This window comes from Balaenoptera musculus, chromosome 4, assembly GCF_009873245.2.
Source record: "Balaenoptera musculus isolate JJ_BM4_2016_0621 chromosome 4, mBalMus1.pri.v3, whole genome shotgun sequence".
Taxonomy (NCBI): Eukaryota; Metazoa; Chordata; class Mammalia; order Artiodactyla; family Balaenopteridae; genus Balaenoptera; species Balaenoptera musculus.
In genome coordinates this window covers 84,271,265-84,291,481 of record NC_045788.1, presented here as the reverse complement: position 1 = coordinate 84,291,481, position 20,217 = coordinate 84,271,265, and the positions used below count along the sequence as shown (strand labels likewise).

Genomic DNA, 20,217 nt, shown 5'->3' with positions numbered 1-20,217 from the left:
TAAGTCATAAATTGCTAAAAAAAAAAAAAAAAAAAGAGAAAAGAAAAAACAGTACTTTTCCATACCAGTTCTTGTTCCCTGTACTCATCCTAAGAGGTCTTAAATCTGGAGCACTTGCTTCCATTTCATCTATTGTTTTTTCCCCTGGCTACTGAAATTTTTTTTTTTTTGAGCACTCATAGCATCCTAGCATAAAGTTCCAAATGTAAGAAGATTGTTGGATCTGAAACTAAAAGAATAAAAGAATCATGCTCATCTTCTATTCTTGAAGCAAAATGTTTCCCCTTTCCTAAGATGTTGGTGATTATTTAATTTGAAAGGAAGGATTGACAAACTAAAAGCATCTCTATCCTTTTGAAATAGGCACGGACTAGTTTATTTCCTAAAATGTAGGTCAGTTTGGAAGCAGCCCTTTCAGAGGCCAGAACATGGAGTAAGGTCCCACAGCAAGTTCACTGCTCCCCAGCTTAGATCTTCCACTCCAATCTAGCTGCTTCCTTTCTCCAGAGAACAATCTGTCAACTATTTTGGACGATGAGATGTTTGGGAGGAACAGACACACAGTAAGAAAAAGTCTACTGCTATGCAAACCTGGAAAGTCCATATTGTTATAATGATTACATCACCTCACCAGGAATTCTTTGGGAGTCCTCTAACATTTAAAAAAAAGAGATACTTCATTTGAAGGGAAAGGATGAATACGAGGGTTTAAACCCAACTGGTATTTTTTTCCCCACGTGTTCTATAACAAAAAGTAAATTTTAACCCAATTGCTTAGTTTTTTACATGGCAGATCAGCACTAAGGCGAATGGGTCTCCCTCAGATTTGACAAGCAGATAGCTAAATGTGGCCCATACTGCCACCCAAGATCAAGTTTCTGGAGGTCCTATAACATCTGTCTACTTTGCTAAGGCTTGTGTAAGGCCACTATTTTAAACGAGCTACTGTCCAATAATTCAAAATATTTTAAAGTGGCTTTTGGCCTTCTTCCATTTGTAACATATGCTGAGTGATTTCATGTCATTTTCCTCTAGATTAAAAGGATCTTTTTTTAACGTCAATTTTTTCTTTTTTACATCATGGGTTGAATGACTTGTTTTTCAAAATATCAAAATTCTAGGCCATGGTTAATTAACTAATGCTCCCTCTGTTGGTAGTAAATGGAAATACTGGAGTCTTACTTAAGATAGCTATTTCAAAAAGCAAGAGAAAATGGACTATTTCTTGTTTCTGAAGCTGTTTCCCACTAGCTTTTAAAACAGGTCAATTTTGGACAGATAGTTTTTAGTAGGACTCCTCTTAGAAATCACGATGGGTGATACTTAAAGGTCAGTCAGTTAATCATCCAAGTCTACATTAAAACTACTAGCAAAATATTTACTGAATGAAGGACCACAGGACCAAATGAAACTCACATATACGCCAGTCCAGTCGCACTAACCCTACTGAACATCACCAAGAACTTATGGAAAAGATACAAGTTAACCAATCCTAAAATGTATGAGTAAAACCAATTTAGTTATTATACAGTTGCTTCCCTTGGAAGATTTCTCCTCATTTGTTGCACAGTTTTTGTAAATAAGTTGCTGACAGGAAAATTAAATTAAAATGCAAAGTAATTTTGAAACTGAAATACTTTCTTTCCTTCTTTTTTTTCTTTTTAAACTGTAGTTTAGTGTTTCTGCTTTGTTTAAAGATTTACTTTTCCCCTTAAGTGTGTTAAAATATGCCCAGCAATGAAATCACCTTTGGAGTTTTCATTAGGTTTAAAAATTCCTATATTTGAGTTGGAATCCCTTTAGGACACTGTCTATAATGGAAAAAATCTCTATTCTGATACCTTGATCAGGACCGAGGAGAGAAATCCCAACTAGGAAGAGAGAGTGGCATCTAAGATGATGCAATGAATCGGTGGCCTTCTGAATGGTGGATGTTGGCATCTGGGAGATTTCTGTTAGTTTCTTTAAAACCTTACCAACAAGCAAGGGTTAATAAATCATCTAAAGAATAATCATCTTATTTAGCCCTCTCAACCATGGTGGAAATAGAAGGTGATCTTTGAAAGGAAGAAAGTAATTTCGGCATCGAGGCATTCTGATCTGCAACAGGCTTCTGATAACGCCGCTCTCTGTAGTCGTGAAGGGTGAGGAGGGACAGTAGAGTTTTGTGAACTCCTCCTCCCGGCTGACCACAAAAGGAAAGAACACTTTTGTCAAGACCTCTAGACTACTAATGTTTCATCAAAGAAAAAAGGTAAAGTCAATAGAAATTCTAGAATCATAAGATCTCAATGAACTTTCAGAGAAGCAAGAAATCTGTTTCTGAAAGATAAAGTCCCTCCCGTGAAAAAGAACAGAATTCTAGATGAATCAGTTGAAAAAAATATTCAGTGGAGCAACATAAGCTTGCTAAAAGTCGAAAGACTACATATCAAAATACAAAGCAGCAGTTCAAATTACAGCAGGGGTGGGCTGGCCAGAGGCCCTCATCAACCCAGGCAATACTTAAAATAATAAAAATTAAGAAAAATTTAAAAAAATATGAAGAAAATATCCTTCCTCTCTTTCAAATATAACTTTAATTGCCTTTTATTCTTTCTATCTGGAAGCAGTATCGCTAACCTTAACAGTCTTGACTTACCAAAAAATATATATATGTGTGTGAAATAAAATAAAAGAGAAGGGATTGGTGGCAGTGTATGCAAAACCAAAATGAAAAAAAAATTACTTTTAACAATCTCACTTTTTTTGTTTTTTTTTTTACACAAATACTGTTGTAAATATATTAAAAAAATCAGCATTCTATCTGGTAAACGTCACTTTTGCCCCTCTATAAAATTTTGAATTAAAAAAGCCTCAAGAACTTTTTATTATTCCCCCCCCTCCATTTCTCTTTCTTTTTCTCTTCCACAAGAATATATCCTGACACTTTTTTTTTGTTTGTTTTTGTTTTTTGCAAAGATTGTTGGAAATAATCCTTCTCTTGTACCTAGAAACATAGGTGCAAACCTCTGATATCTTTGTTTTATCTGCATTCCTGCCTTTCATGAAAGTCCCTCTTGATTGTGCTGAGTCTGGGGCTCAGCGAAGACACTGAATAAATACGATAGCCACTGTTGCTTGATGCTTGTCCAAGTCTTCCTGGCTTCTGCTGAAAGGGGGGGGGGCATGGAGGAGGTGGGCCAGGGTGTGTGGACCGAGCAGAATCTGGGGGAGAAGCCTGCCGTCTGCCTTTCCCACACCACCAAACCCACGCCCCTTCCCACACCCGCAGCCCTTGCATGAAATCAGACAACGTTGGGGGTGGAAAACAGCAGGGCCTTTCCTCTGGGTTTTCAACCAGAAAGTGATATTCCACAGTTTTAACTGGTTACTGTGAAGTCCAAGCGGCCAGAATTGTGAAAATGTCCACTGAAACACTGCAAGCGGTGTACTTAAAGACAGTAGGCCTTTTAGATTTTGTTATATATTTTTGTAGTGCTCTTCACAAGTGAAAAAAGAAAATTTTTTTTTTTTTACTTTTTTTTTTAAAGATTTTTTTGTAAAGAAGGGTTGTATTTAGAGGCCAGTAGCTAGAGATCCAACCAGTGGACCTCCTGAAGCACTACCAGGCCTTAAGGCCACCATCCGAGGGAGACTGGGAGAACTATTATCCCCCTGAGCCTCCGAAATGTAATGTACCAGCAGGCAAAAACAGTTCTTCATGTAGTACAAAATGAAACGAAACAAAAACAAAAACAGAAAGTAAAAACGAAACCAAAACATTTCTTAAATTCTAGTGCCATAGCTTTTTTTCGTTTGTTTCTTTTTTGTTGTTTTGTTTTGTTCATAAGAAAGAGAGAAAGATACTACTTATCCGTCAGACACATGCATCCTCATGTGGTCGTTGAACTGCTCGATTTGGTCAAACTTTGCTGGACAGACGGAGCAGACGTAGGTGGTCCCCTCCGTGCAGGCCACCACCCCTGGAGGGCCAGCTCGGGCCCCCGGGGGTGTGCCTGCGGGAGGGGTCCCGTTGCTGGCACTGTGCAGGGCCACGTGTCGCTCCAGGAGGGTCTTGTGGGAGAACTTCTTTTTGCAGATGTAGCACTCGTAGGACTTCTCGCCCCGGTGGAGGCGCATGTGCACGTTGAGGGAACTCTTCTGGGTGAAGCGCTTGTTGCAGATACTACACTGGTACGCCCTCACTCCCGTGTGTGTCACCATGTGCTTGATAAGGTAATCCTTTAAGGAGAAGGAGCGCCAACAGATGCTGCATTGGTGGGGCTTCTCACCTGTTCACGTGGGAAGAGACAGCAAGCGGGACAGAGCGAGACACAGCGAGGGAGGGAGAATGAGAGACAGAAAAAACAAGACAACAGAAAACAAAAACAAAAACATTAAAAAAAAATCTGATTGGTTAACGGATCACCCCTGATTGGAAAGGTCCAGTCCTTCCTGGCCTCTCATGTTCTGAGAAAACTTGCTTTAAGGTGCTGCCAGGACAGTCTAGAGTTTTCCATGTCCCCATGCCAGAAAATGTCTCTCTTGGAAAGCTACTCGACATTCTCCAGTAAAAGTCTTCCAAGGTCATTCTGTGGAGAGAAGGGAGTGCTACTTTATAGGGGTCATTTTTAGTGCCATCATTCGGGGATTTAACTGTGTGTTTGCCATTTGCATTAGCAAACAAATATAAGAAATAAAAGAGAGAAAAGTTCTTTGGAGACATGGGGTCTCTAGAATCTTTGGGAACTAAGGTTGGTGGTCACACAGCTTGGCTCTTTGGGGACAGTCTCCATTTCTGGTATTTTGTCTAGTAAATGCACTCATGCTTTGATTATAGGTCTGGAAAATATTGCCCATCGTAGGAATAAGTCATTCTGAAGAGCTGTGCCTTTGATTTTTATCTATTTTGGACAGCAATCTTCCTAAAATGTAACTTGAGAGAGTTAATTGGCTATTCTGTCTGGACTGCCCTGAACTGCAGATTGGCCTTGTCTGGTGTGGAGGTTGAGTAGGTGGTAGACAACACAATGATCTCAGAGTCAAATGGTCCTGTTCAAATCCAGGCACCAACGCATGGCCTGCCACTCTGACAAATCTGCAAATGCCTCTGAGGTATACAGTTCTGCTTACCTCACCGTGCTGGTGTTGACATAAAATACATACGAAATCACTTTGTAGACCACCAAGAGTGGTGTGGGAATACTTGCCTGGTGTTCTCATTACAAGACTATCCACCAACACCCCCTCCCCTCATTAAATGGTTCCATACGCCTTTTTTGAACTCTTGGGTCAATTTTTAAAATAGTTTTCTCTTTCTTTGCTCTCATTGTGTTGGCTGAAACCCTTCTTTCTCCTCAGTTTACTGCTTTGGTTTGCTGTTGGCTTAGAGACCAAATGATCAAGCTTGCTAAAAACTGTAACGTAAATAAGAATATTGTCACCGAATGACCACATGAAATATTCTTCTATAAGTTAACATCCATGGGCCTGTCACATCTCTTTGGATAAAGAGAGACTTGTTTTTGTTGGTGCTGTTTGTTCTAGGCTCTGCTCTTGGCGGGTGAGATGAACTACATTACAGTGTTTCCATCTCTCCCAGCTCACCGCTGGTTGCCCAATGCAGGCACCCACCTCAGAGAGGAAAGGCTGTCCATGTACTCTTCCATAACTCAGCCTAAAGCCCAAAGCCTCTGAAACTCTCTGCGGTAATATTTCAACATCTGGACGAGGCATCAGGGTAGGAAATCTAGTTCTTGAATTTGAGTTAACATCCATTTAAAATATGTGCCTTGACTGTGTTTCCATTTTTTCCATCATGAAACAGAAGAGGTTTGATGTGTCATGGTGATAATGGCAATGAAAACAACCACCACGTATTCTGTGCTTACTACTGTGTGCCAGGCTCACGGCTCGTGATCTGCTTTATGAAACTTTATATCAACAGAAAGCTTTTTCGTTGTGTTTGTAAACATAAAAAGATATATTTTGAAGCACACAATCCTAAGAAATGGCTATTTGGTTCAGGAATGACTCCACAAATTTCTAAACCAATTTCCTTGATCTTTGAACTTTTTCCTTTAGTTATTCACAAACGTTTTGGCCTAGCTCCCTCTCCCCTCTGCTGTCTTCCAGTCTCCTTTCCCTTCATCCTCACTGATGAAAAAGTATGAGTCATAGGATTGCAGAGTTAGAAGAGAAGAGTTTCACTTTTAGGCTAAAATGGGGAAATTTAGGGAGGCCCCATTCCTAAATGAAGAGTTCAGTCTCTGCATGGTGTTTATGTAGGTACATTTTTTTGAAATGAGAGATTCCCTAAGAGAGACAGTCATGCATGTTATTTTTAGTTGGAACATTTCTGTCAGCTGTAAACATGCTTGGAACTCAAGCTGGTCTTTACCATCCTTGTGCTTTCAGTACACTTTCTAGAGGCTATGCTAGGCCGGCCGACTATCTTTTAAAATATGTCTACCTGTCACCTTTAATGGGAAGTGTGCCTTCTTAATTCCAGGTGGTATTTTGGCTGCTAGGAAGTTGAAACTTTGTCTGTGTTAAAAATTCTCCTGCTGTTTGAAACTTTCACCTTCTTATAGTGTATTTTTCCTCTAGGCAAGGTCAGTGAGGATGGCTTTTTACTTTCACACCCTTCTAATCTGACTATAAGTTGATACTTCACAGTTGTCATCTTTCCCTCCATAGCATATATATGTCTTGATATGTTGTTTGTATGCACCTAGTATTGGTTCGGCCATTAATTATCCGTGTGACCCTGGGTTTTCTAAGTGTTTTCATCTCTCTGGGTTTGTTTCCCCTTCTCTAAGTGAGGAGTTGGACCAAGCACTTGCCATGTCCCTTTGCAGATTTAGTGGCCTTCTGCCCACCATGGGCCATGCCCCAGAGGACTCTGGTCCAGGTCTTGTCAACACATGACCTGAGGGCAACTTGCTTAAATCACTCAGTGCATCTGCAGTCCCACATTTTAAATAGGACAAAGTATCCTGCCACAGAAAAATGGTGTGATAGTTAATGAGTAAAAATGTTTGCAAAGCACTTGGGAGCTCCATAAAGGAAAGTGCTCTAAAATTATTCAGGTGCTGTGTTGGTGGAGCATAGGTATTCCAGGAACTGTCTTACTAAACAGGGTGCATTTTCAGATTAGTCAGGTATAAACAACTCATTTCTCTATGTATGGATCTGAAACAATATCACTCACTAGAAATGAGTGATTCTTTCCCATTATTTTCCTGCATATTACTTACAGTGATTCCCAAAGGGCTTTCAACATTATACATGAAATGGATATGGTCTGTTGATTATTGCTCTCAGTGTGGAGAAATGAAGTTAAGATGAGTGGTAGTCGATGGCTTTCCAGATCTGAGTCTATGGCCAGGAATGGTAAGTCTGATTCATTAGAAAGGGGCACAAAGTACTAAGCAGACAGTAGAATTAGACACAGGACAGGGAAGCTCATATAAGCCCCTGTACTTCAAAATGATCCATTTTGGGGCCATACAGATGCAGGAGTCAGATATGAACTCCATTTCCTTGGCTGAATGACCTGGGCATGTTACTTCACCTTTTTAAGCCTCAGTTTCCTTATCTGTAACTTGAGAATAATACAGTTAAGCACCTGTCTTGTGAAGGTATTTTGAAAATTAAAGCGATAAAGCACTTTGCACAGAGTATGTGATCATTTCAAGAAAAATTCAACTGTTCCCTTCAGCACAAAAGAAGTGGTGATAAATGAAATCAACTGAAAAATGACTTCCATGGCATGGGGAAGCCAACACAAGATTTTGAAAAAATTGTTTCAGGTAATCAATAAGCAAGTGATTATACTGCAGCTATGCAATTCAGAGTTAAGGGTCTGGTCTAGTCTCAGTTACAAATGCTAACGGAAAGAAGTGGCACCATGAATAAAATGTCAGCAAATAGCATAGACAGAGGATTTCTTAGCAGGCAGCAACTGAACTCTGGAGGCTGAAAAACCAGACAGCAAGTGGAGGAGCAGAAGAGGCGGCAGTGTCCTTTACAATCCCATGGGTTGGGGAGTAGTGAATGCATATATTTGTCTCCATTTTTGGATGCCTGCTCTCTAAAGCATCACTTTCCAGCTCCTTCTTGTGGACCAGCACTGACACTCTACCATGACTGACAGTGAGAAAAAAAAAAGAGGAAGAAAGATACTGTTAGGTTAGTAGATGCAGAGGGTCTGCCCAAAGTTTGGGGCTGAGCCACCCCAATTCTTAATAGTGACCTCTGTATTGGGGGCTCAGCAAGAACCCATTTATTCTGCTGAATCTTTTTCATTCTAACCAGGCTTCTCCTAGGCTGCAGAGAGGACAGTGAATGCTGTTACCAGGACACTTGTTTGAAACACGGTTCCCACCTGTCTCTCACATGCTCTCGGCCTCTCCATCACCTGCTCTAGCATACGCCTTCCTTCAGGTGAGTACAGTGTAGGGTCAGAAAGCCAAGCCTGGGTGCTTGGTGAGAGGGCAAACAGCAGGGGAGGAAGGGGCGAGCAGGGGCAGGGGAGGGTGGCTACTGGCAAGGAAAGCAGAAGGGGTCCTGGAAATCGCAAGTCCTCTGAAAGGGGAAAATCAAGACTGGAACAGAAAATGGGAAAGGTTCAGTGACAAGAACGGAAGGTGCTCAGCTCGGGTCATGCAGAGCCTTCACTGGCTGAAGAGTGTGCTCTCCACCCAGAGGAGTCGAGTTGGAGCGGGGCCTTCACGACCGCCTGCCAGCCTTTCTCTCCAGTTCCAGGGATGCGGTCCTGGTGCCATCTTGGACTGTGAGGCTGTCTAGGGGGGGACTGCCTGCTGGGGACACACTGCATTCACAAAACCTCTGTGGCTTTAGCAACAACTAAAAAGTTTTGGTGTCAAGCAGAGTTTTAAAGATCTCAGGGACCTTCACCCACATTACTTGACTTTTCTTACACCTTTATGAGGGGGTAGATGTTAACAGCCCCAGAAGATGGTCTCTTCATTACAGTGGTAGAATAACATCCTGCAGGTCCCTCTACAAGTCAGTAACAGCTGAGAGTATGACACCCCCTGAGCCAGATCATCCCCTCCTCCTCCAGTTAACAATTTCCTGCTCTCTAGATTATGCTGCAAAATGTATGATGCTGCTATAAAACACAACATGTAAGTTCCTAAATGGCTTGGGTAATTTTAAAGTATTACAGGTAAGTGCTTTCACATAAATTATGTTATTTGATTCTCAGAGCAACCATGTAAACTAAGTGCTATTAAAATCTGTACCTATGTGACAAAAAACTGAGGCTCGGATTGACTACAGAATTTACCTAAAGTCATTCCGTCAGAAAGTGGTAAAATCAAGGCTTTCTCACTTCAAACCTTATACTTGTTCATTACTTCACTGGCTTGATACAATTAATAGCCCAAGCTCTATACGAGGATGATCACATCACGATCTTGATCTCACTATTATTACTATATGGATGACATTGTTATGCTACTATCATCACTATATCTATTTATATAAAATTCATGGCCAAAATAGCTGAGCTTCTTAAAGTAACAAAGAAAATTATTAATCGTCCAGAGGACACTAATGGGCATTAGTGACCATCGGGTGGGCTGTTGATACTATGATTCAGAAAAGGCCCAAATGTCTACCATTTGTTGGTGAAGAAAACGCAAGTGGGAACACAGATGTAATACAGTCTTTGTGTATAGAAAAAGATGAAAAGAAAAAGAAATTTAAGTCTTGCTGAGAAAATAATGCATTTATATATAAGTCCCCTGAATTAAATTCTCCTGGAAAGCATGCTCACATATTTTCTCCTGGAAATTGAGTGAACGTTCATTCACTCACTCAACAAATATTTGTTAAGCAACTACATATGCCTGTATTCATCTATGGATTTTAAAGCAAGAGTCCTAAGATTGGGTCTTAAAAGAAAGTTCTGTCTGAAGAGCACTGCCAGATAAAATACATGGCACCAGGTTAAATCTAAATTTCAGATAACCAATGAATACTTTTTTAGTATAACTACACCACATATATTGAATGGGACATACTTAGACTAAAAATTATTTGTTGTTTATCCAAAAATTCAAATTTAACTGGGCATCCTGTATTTTTGTTTGCTAAATCTGGCAACCCTGTACCTGGTGATAAATAAATACCCTGAACGCCATCTTAGTCAGTCTTGTTATTATGTGTGCAACTTTGTTATATAGGGCAAAGTACGAACAGACAGAACGTGGTATCTGAAATGTGCTCAGATCCTTGGAGAAAGTACTTCATATATAAATGTGCAAAGTATTTTTGCATTATTTCTATGGAACTACATCATACAATAAATAAACAACTCTGGAAATAGGCCACTTTTCCGTTTGGAAGTGATTAGATATCATTAGAGAAGGATTCAACTCATTCATTGATTAAATATTTCTTGAATGTTTACTATGTGTAAGGTATTATGCTGGGTATATTGAAGTATAAGATATATATTTCTTTATATATCATATATATGTAATTATATATAAAATTGTTTCTGTTTTCACAAAGTTTACATTCTAATGGGAAGGCATAAAGGCACCTACATAATGATAAGTCATTGTTATAAGTCAATATTAAGTGCCAGAAGGGGTACATTTGCCATGGAACCTTCCATATGCAAGACATTTGCTTCCATAACATAATTTATCACTATAAAATCAAGCTGTTGTCCATAACTATGTTTCACTTTTTCCAAACACATAGGTTCTTGTGAGTGGAATTTTGGGGAACAATGTTATGTAACAAAAGCAACCTGAAGCCATCCTCCTCCTAATCACCCAGGCCATCTAGGGAAGCGATTCCCAACTTAGTGTGAATCAGGGCTTGTTAAAACACAGATTGCTGGGTTCCCTCACCAGAGTTTCTGATTCAGGTCTGGGATAGGTTCGAGAATTTGCATGTTGCTGCTGTGGGGATCACACTTTGAGAAGTACTGCTCCCACGTTATCTTTGAATTTTCCCTATTGCTTGGCTTCTACATCCACGTTCATACCCAGGCTTATCCTCCTATGTCCTCTGTCTTTTCCTTCCCTCCCATTCCTTTGACTTTTGCTTTTTCTCTTAGGAGAGGGCATAGAGGAGTCCTGCTTTGTTCCATGACAGGATGGTTTGTGTTATCTTTGCTTTTTCCCAATTCTCTTGTTTTCAAATGTGTCCTTAACTCTTGTTTTTCTTCCTCACAACTTTTATGAAGCTGCAGTAAAGCGAACTTGAGAAACTCCTAGAAGAGATGAAGTCCTACCATGGTTTGTTTGGCAGTAGATAGAGTGGTTTGGTGAGAGATTTTCTTGAAAAAATCCTTAAGGGATGAAAGAAAAAGTTCATGTTATGGAGGAAGTTCAAGGGAAACCCAAGGGGTATCACATTGCTTCAGCATTTGAATTCCAGTGAAGAAGGAAACATGTCAAGAGTTTATTACTCAGAGATTGGAGATAGAGCAAAAAAAACTCAAAGCCTCTGGGAGAGGAGGGGGCTAAAGTAACGATGACGATTTTTTTTTTTTTTTAAATGTTAAGTAGTACTTTACCTTTTATGAAAAGCTCTCACATGTGTAATACCTTTACAGCTACTCAAAAGGTGGGAAATTATTATTTCCACTTTAAACTCAAAGAAACTGAAGGTAACGAAATTAAATGACTTGCATAACGTCACAGTTAGAGGAACCAAACACAAACCCAAATAATCTAATTCCAGCACAGTCGTCTTTCACTTATGTCCCTACTCTAAGTTTCAGTGTTATAATCATTATGGAATATTCTCTACAACCAGAGCTTCCTTGGTTCTCTAAGGTAGAGCTTAGCTCTGAGGTGAATACGATGGACTACTTATTTGTTACAATCACGTCCTTTCAATGAATATGTGGATCATTAACATAGAGTTAGAATTCAGATCTCAGAATCGATTCTCTGCAGTTGTTGAAAGCAAGTATCATTTACTTTAAAACTTGCAGTTGCTGACCTGCAAAGCCAGTTATCATGCATAGTGGCTGTGATACCGAGAACCTAAGTTTCTTTCCTTTTAGCTCTGTCAAGCTATTCTTTCTTGGTAAGATTCTTTTATGTTAGACCGTGGGTAAGAATACAGAATCCATCTCTACTCTTCCAAGTATTCTAGAAAGTATCTACTTTCTAGAATCTTATTTTAGACTAACACTTGGACTTTCTGCTGTGGATTATTATCATTTCCACTGGGCTCCTGTAAAGTCGGGAGGCCCCAATTTTTTGATGTTTTCCCAAGAAATTGGAGAAAACTTTGTTTTGAAATGTCGGCCAAAGTGAATCCAGGTCCTGAATTACTTCCATATGTTCAGGCTGTCTTGCCTTTTGAAAACCTAGACTAACTGTTCCTAAACTTTGTTAGGTTATAGACTCCTTCACTCAGACAAAAGTCTCGATAGAGACATGACTGTTCCAAACTGCCACTGCCAGATGATTCAGGGGTGAAAGGGAAGAGTGTTGATTCTTTTAAATGAGGTGCTCGAGTCATATATGTACATTTATTGTTCCTGGATGTGGCCAGGTTATACACACCAACACAAAGACCTTCATAATTTACTGAGGAACTTCATAGTTTACTAGAGATCTGAAGGCTACCCTCTGAGCATAACTCAGATTTATAAAATGACTATACTTGTAGCTTTTGTATCTGTGATGTCTAAATTTGCAAACCCATTGCTGGTTTTCTTATGGGCAAATCTAGTTATTTGGGTTAACCACAGAATCCTTTGGTGAATCCATTGAATAAATGTGTTTATACACCCAAAAGACACTTTTCGGTAGTACGCTAAAAATTTTATGTTCCAGATTTAAAGCCTTATTTCAATACGTGATCTAATAGAGTGTGTAAACTTTATATCTGCTAGGTCTACTGGAAGAGATGCAAAGAAGGGGAGAGTAGAAATGTTCACGGATCCAAGACCAGCAAACTCAACTTTGGCTAAGAATACACTGCCACAAATGATCTCTTTTTTCCCCCTTAATCCTTAATTTGATGGATTTATAAGATAGATAGCTGCTCAGAGAAGGAAAGGACATAAACTATGGGAGAGCACTCTGTAAACCATAAATTGCCACATAAATAAAAATATTACTATTTGATTAATTTACTAAATAATGATACCATACCACATGGAAAATGTCCTCGATTGATCTCAGGTTATTAGATATTCACATTTATCCTAAGTAAACATAGTGACTTACTACCACTACCTGATTTTCTTCCTGAATTCAGTAGTGAGTCACTATGTTTTCTGGAGGCATGAAAACTCATCTTTAAGAACAACTAATTCACATAAAGGCACATATGTGGATTTACATATTGTCCTGACTTAAGTTGGACTGCAAAGAAGGAAAATTGCATCTTAAGTAATGTTCTATTTCAGTTGCTCACTTCCATGTTGGTGTGTCTGTTGCTGTCCTTCCCTTCTATTCCCCAATTTAAATTGATCTGCTTTATGTCCTATCCCCTAGCTATTCCTGCTAGCTGACCTGAGAAACAATGTTGCTTTGAGGAACCAACTTGTTTTCATGTATTGTAATTCATGTATGTAACTTCCCCCTGACAATTTATTTGTCATTTAACAGGGACATTCTGGAACTAGAGGTTTACCTAGAGAGACGAGTGACTCTCATAATAGGAATTCCAAATATGGTGATCAACATTGGGGTAGGTATTTTCAGGTACAAGAGAATCCATGTGAAATCATATCACATATGTAGTCCCTTATATGGAGGAGAATCCATGGAATTCTCTCTTCTATGCCTGTCCCATTACGGAACTAGGATAGGGCACTGGCTGGGAGGTCAGGAGATCTTAGCTCTAGAATCATGGACTCCAGGGATGAAAGACCACCTTGCCCAACGACTCACCTGATGGATGATTGAATTGCCTCTATAACATTGCTATGAAATGATCTTCCATTCTCTCCTTGAACACCTCTAATTACAGGAACTCACTCCCTTTGGAGGTTGTCTGCCTGTCTTAGAGCAACTCTGCCTGTTAACAAACTTCCTCTTTTATTTAATTGAATCTCTCTATAGCTTCCATTCATTGGTCCATTTCTACATTTTGGACCCTAACAGAACAAGCTTAAGGGATCTTCCCTCCAAACCATTTAAATAATGCTAATAATGTGTGAACAATAGCTACCATTTATACAGTGCTTATTATGTGCTGGAAATTGCTTTAAGAACTTCATACATATTAATTCATTTAATCCTCAAAACAGCACTACAAGAAAGAAATATCACTACTATCCCCATTATATAGACAAGGAAACTAACATATAGAAAGGTTAAGCAACTTTGCCAAGAGGACAAAGCTCAGTAGGCACTTTCAATTCAAACCTAGGCACTGCTGAACACCTCTGGCACCTTCAGCAATGACTCATATGCCATGGCTTCACGTCCCTTTCCATCTTACTCATACTCCTCTGAGTGTGCCCCAGTGAGTCTACTGTCCTTTCAATAGGGAGTACACAGAACTGACTGTGGTATCCAGATGTGGAAAATAGAGAACAAGCACTAGAAAACAGAGCAAGTCTATCACTCCTCCTCATTTCAGGGACCATAAATGCAGCCTCTGCTTGCATCAGCCTTGTTGTGGCCTCCTCAAGCTGATGGTTCATATAAAACTTACTACAGACTAAAACCCTTATCCCTGTTCTGCCTACACGACTTTGGTCTGTAACACGAGGTGACTGGAGTATATGATCTCCGAGGACTTTTCCAGTTCTAACCATCTAGGATCAAAAACATATTTCAAAGTTCAGTGAAGTTAAGGAATGTTGTGCCTGCAAATTCTGTATTAGGTTTTCTCATTTGGCCCTTTTCCACAAAGGGTTTCTGTGACTTTGTCTTTCGGTGACAGGGTGCTTGGTTCCTGGGATGGGGGCATAGTCGGGGCTTCTAGAAGATGGTTTACAATGGGGTCTTCCTTAAAATCTGAAAGATGACTCCGTACCTTCCCTTGCACCTGCTGTCCTGCCCCCCGCTTCCCCAGCCCCCTCAGCCCCTCCCCCTGCTGCCAGCTCTCCAGGGGGGGCCTGCGCTCACCTGTGTGTACGAACATGTGCTTGACGTAGTTCTGTTTGGCGGTGAAAGTCTTGTTGCAGAGAGTGCACTCATAAGGCTTTTTTTCGCCCTGCCCACTGGCTGTGCTGTGGCCGGCGGATGGGGCCAGGGGCTGTGGCGCTGGCAGCTGTGCAGTAAAGGTTGACAGGCCGGGCTGGGACACTGTCACAAACTGGGTCTGCTGGCCTGCCAAGGGCTGTGGCAGGCTGAAGAGGAAAGGCTTGGGGCCGCTGCCCGCGGGCTGGGTGGTGAAGAGGGCCGGCAGGTAGGTGTTGCCGGCTGTGCCAATGACCTGTGTGTTGCTGGTTAAGGTCAGAGGCATCCTCAAGTTGCTGGTGAGGGTTTCCGTCTGGCGTAAGTAGAGCTGGGTACTTGGCAGTGGCTGCCCGATGGACGTGTTGACCGCAGGCTGCTGCAGGGCGCTCTTGTCGGAGCTGTTGCTTACGGTGATCACCGTGCTGTCCATCTCCACCTCGTTGCTTCTTTCCGGGGAGGAGGCACCGGTCTCTAGCTGGTGCGGCGGCGGGGCGCCCTCAGCCGGGGCTTCCGCGGCCTGCTCCGGTTGCGCGGATTCGGCCTGGCCGTCCCGCGCCGCCCCGGGCCCGAACTGCTGCTCCACGGAGTCGGGTTCGGTGCCTATGGAGGAGCTGACGCCCGAGTCGAAGCTTTCGCCCTTGGGTTCACTCTCGGTGCCCTCGGCCTGGTCGGTGTCTTCCGTACACTCCTCGGACTCGTTGCGCTCCAGGATCTGCACCCTCTGCTGCCCGTAGTAGTCGTAGTCGTCCTCCATCTCCTGCTTGATGCGGATGTTGCCCACCAGGGTCTGGATGCGCACCGGCCGGGGCTGTTTGCGGCAGTGCGTGGTCTCGGGCGTGGTGGAGAGGTAGCGCTCCATCTGCTGCGAGCGCTCGTGGATGCGCGTGATCCAGCTGGGGTCCTCCATGTGGTGGTCGCGGGGCAGGCCGAGCGCCGTCTCGTGGTGGCTGACCACCGCACCGCTGTAGAAGGAGCGCTCGCCGCTGCCATTCTGCATGGAGCAGGCATAGAGCGCCGAGTAGATCCTGTCCACGCTGTGCTGCGGGTGGCTCTGCAGGTAGCCCGACTCGGTGTCGCTGCTCTGGCCCGAGGTGCCCGACTCGGGAGTGCCCCGTGGCGTGTCCTGGCCCGAGTCCTGGATCCCCGGGAACACATCGCCCACGTTCTGCGACACGATGCGCGTGCACTCATCGATGACCGTTTTGATCTGCAGGATGCTGGCGGCCGTCAGGATCTGCAGGGCTTCCGACTGCGAGACCCGCAGCACGCCACTGTACATGAAGTCAATGAGCTTTTGCACCGACTGCACCGACACCACGGACGGGATCTCAATGTCGCTGTAGCCCAGCAGCAGCTTGTCCTGGAAGAAGGGGCTGCCGGCTGCCAGCACGCAGCGGTGTGCACGCAGCATGCTCCCGTGGATGCGCACCGTCACGTCACAGAAGTGGCCACGGTTGCGCTGCTCGTTGAGGGTCTCGAGCACGGAATTGCTGAAGTTGTGAAGGTTGATGCTGTGAATGCGCTCGGTCATCCCCTTGCAACTGATGTCACCTGCACGGCAAGACAGACACAAGACAGGGCATGGGTCAGATCTAGCTGACTGCATCCCTAACATCTAGTCTCAGGTGGGCAATGCTCATGGCCCCTAGGAGCACCCCCCACCCCTTGCAGACACAAGCAGGCTCTGTGGCTTTGCACAAGGGTCAACTTGTGGGTGTGATGTCCTATGGGAACAAGGCCTTGAATTTTGTTCCAGCAGTGTTCCAGCTATTTTGGTGTATTGAATCCATTTTAACCCCGTGGACCTTCCGCCAGGGTTGTCAGTTGAAGCAGAGCAGCCTAAAACACAGATGGGTCATTGCCTGCTATACTACAACTTCAGCAAAGAGGGACTGAAAGGCAAATGTAAGACTTGTTCCACTTTAGGCTTAAGCAGGCCCTTTAAGAAAGCTTACATTTTCCTTATTAAAATTTCTTACTTTATTCATAGACAGCAAAAATACTTATAGTTAAATTCCCTTCCTATTAATTTATACGGCACATACCCCAAATCCATACGAGGTATGCACAAATTCTTGGAAAATTCAACCCTGTCTAAGATATCCACCCAACAGCTGCCACCATGTTTTCCAGTTGAGGGACAGGCTCTAGAATGCAATCTGCTGGCTGAAGGGGCACTTGCCCACTGCTTTCTGTATTTACACATTTTTCTCATCATCTCTCACAACCTGTTTGAGTACTTTCTAGGGTGGCTGGCTGTGATGTGGTGGCTGTCTGAATTTTCCGAGACTTACTGAAGAAGAAATGTTAAACAGGTCAAAGATGGCAGCGTTGACCTCGGAGACCGGAGTACACTAGGTGACCATATTTGCCATTCAAACTGGGCACTTTTGAGAGTGTAAGGGAGCACTGTTGATAATTAGGTCAGGACAGCAGGAGTAAACCCTGAGTGGGATGTACGATCACCGAGGAATTGGGTGCTCTCTGTGCTTGCTAGAGGGAGGTATCAAACAGCTCCCAGTAGGAAGGCAGCAGTCAGCTACGTGGAGGATGTGGATAGCCTGACCTATTGCCACCCATGTACCCCAGGCTGTGCAGGCAAAGGGATAATACTGGTAACATCTAGACCCCAGACTGAGGAGGATAACAGGTGTCTATAACACTGAGTTTTAGGGCTTTCCTATTTTTCTACTTTACCTCTCTAAAGAATCCCTCTCTCCAAACCGTTCTTCAGTCAGATTCCCCATTCTTGCCTTCACAACTGAACGATCAGCTTGAGGGAGGCCAAGTAAGTAGGCTTTCAAAACCAGGTGACCCAAGCATGGATTGTTGGCTGTGACCCAGATCCTTATATCTTGTTAGAAGTAACCCAGAGGTAATGGCCTACACACAGAGGAATGTCCGCCTCCTCACGTTCTTTCTCCTCTGCCCTAGGAGAGAGGGCTGGCTCAGGGAAGTCTGAGCTCAACTAGATTTTCTACCTTGCTACGCCCTACCTCCTCATGCTGTCTGAGCTCAGTGGATATGACCTCATTCTTATGTACTAATTCATTTCCTTTGCTCTCAACTTTACATTTAGTCAGCCTCACATATATCCACTTAACTTAATAAATGCCTATGGGCTCTATGTTCTCTTTCAGTGATTTGATTTGTGCACATTTTTACATAAGAGAATTCCTTCTCATTCCGACTTCCATTAGGTCTGTTACGTGCCTAAAATATTTCATTAGGCTACTGTTTCTTTTTTTTTTCTTTTATATAAAACAAATTGTCTTTGCCAGAGTAAGGAATCATGATAAATCCTCTATAGCTGTGTTAATACAAAACATGGCACCAGAGGAAGGGCCCAATAACCTAGGAAGGAAAATTCAGGAAATCAGTCAACAGACCAAATTCCAACATCTTGCTGAGTCCCTGATGCATGTGTACTGCGATAATAACAAGAGCAAACACTTTTCAAGAGCTTACTATGTGTCAAGTTCTAACTACTTTATGTATATTATTTCATTGAATCCTCACAACAACCCTATGATGTCGGTAGTATTATTATCCCCATACCTCAGATGAGGAAACTGAGGCCACAGAAATTAGGAAATCCACTCAAGGCCATGTAGGCAATTGGTGGTCAAGCTGGCATTTGAACCCAGGCAGTCTGGTTCTAGAGTTCACACTCTTATCTGCTTCACTGTATTGCATTCTTTGCCCCTGAATGAAGTCTGGCCCTTAGGTGTCCATGGTCTGCTGTAAAGCTGTGTGAAAAGGTTTGTCCAGTATGCTCTCCAGCTACTTCTATACCTATCCATAAATTAGCATGCTGTTCATGTTTCTAGGCCTTGGGACTTCATCTTAGCCTCAGTCATCTAATAAAGAACATTTTTTGAAGTTTATAAATGGAAGAGTGCAAGAGATAAAAGTGAGGCCTGGCACTCAAATGTAGAGTTTTCTATATACAGTTTTACTATCACCAAGATCTCCATCATTTAAGTAAAATGGTAAGTACTAAAACTGGTTGAGTCTCTGATAAAAATCACCATCTCTGAGTAGGATGGGCTTATTAAAAAATTTTTTTTCCACACAGGTGAAAACACTCTTTAAACCCACAATTGCTCATAGCACCACTTGCAGTTATATCACTAGCGTTATATATTACAAAGAGTTGCCTTCTTTCTGATAATTCTGGGAAGAAGCTCAATCACAATTATCATAACAATTAATAACCATGTAGTGTTTTACAGTGTACAAACTCTTTCACATGTATCATCTCATTTACTCCTTATAACAATCCTGTATGTTTTCAGGACAGGTCCTATTATTACTATCTGATGTAAGAGGAAGTCGAGGCTTTCAAAGTACCTAAATGACTTGACCAATGTTTTACACAGCTAGTAAGTGGCAAGGGTGGGATTAGAACCCATGCCCCTTGATACTGTTTGTATCACATGATACTGGATTGCTGATGAATGAAACTTGGATTGCCCGAAGACTGAGGGCCATCCTAATTCTCAGGACGTAGAAGAAAAGATAAAGACACTGAAAGTGATGATGGAGGTTGCTTTAGAGTTGGAAATGGTCAACAACAAGAGCTATCATTACATTACACACACACACACACAAACACAGAGTCTCAAGAAGAAAATTCAAACTGCTTGTTGGACTGAACTGGTCAAGTCTATCTAAATAATCAGGTAACCTTATGGAGATAATCACAACAAAAATTGCTAAATAGTCTGAGTTACGGTTATTGCACTAATGTTGTTACCAACTTCATTAAAAACCACAGAGACAAACTCAAACCTGCACGCATATACAACTTGACCTGACTAGCCGAGCTGGATTTTTATAGACGCAATTTTTAAACGTTTCTCCGAGAGCACTGGTCCTGTACTGCAGTGAGCAGCCGTGAAAGGCTGAATCGTTTTGCTGATATGTGTACAGATGTGACGGGGGACCCTGCCGGTCCATTCAAGCATGCCTCGTCCCTCTAGCACACAATGCTGAAGCAAGTCCTTTCCCAGGCTTTCTTTCATTTTTAACACTAACACAGTGGGAAAAAGTTTCTGTCACGGCAAGGCAATGTCCAGGCTTTTGT

The 20,217-nt window shown here is 42.2% G+C and overlaps 1 protein-coding gene across 3 annotated transcripts in view; it reads right to left on the bottom strand.

Moving 5' to 3' along the window:
* Positions 1–2,757: 2,757 nt before the first annotated feature.
* ZBTB20 (zinc finger and BTB domain containing 20) overlaps positions 2,758–20,217 on the bottom strand; it is a 785,132-nt gene continuing 767,672 nt past the window's right edge. For 2 of the 3 annotated variants that reach the window (XM_036849631.1, XM_036849633.1), the window contains 2 exons: positions 15,075–16,679; positions 2,758–4,274 (listed from right to left, as the gene is read on the bottom strand). In XM_036849631.1, the coding sequence (XP_036705526.1) occupies positions 3,853–4,274; positions 15,075–16,679 (2,027 nt within the window). In that variant the 3' untranslated portion in view covers positions 2,758–3,852. The remainder of the gene's footprint in view (positions 4,275–15,074; positions 16,680–20,217) is intronic. The other variant, XM_036849632.1, reaches the window with a different exon arrangement.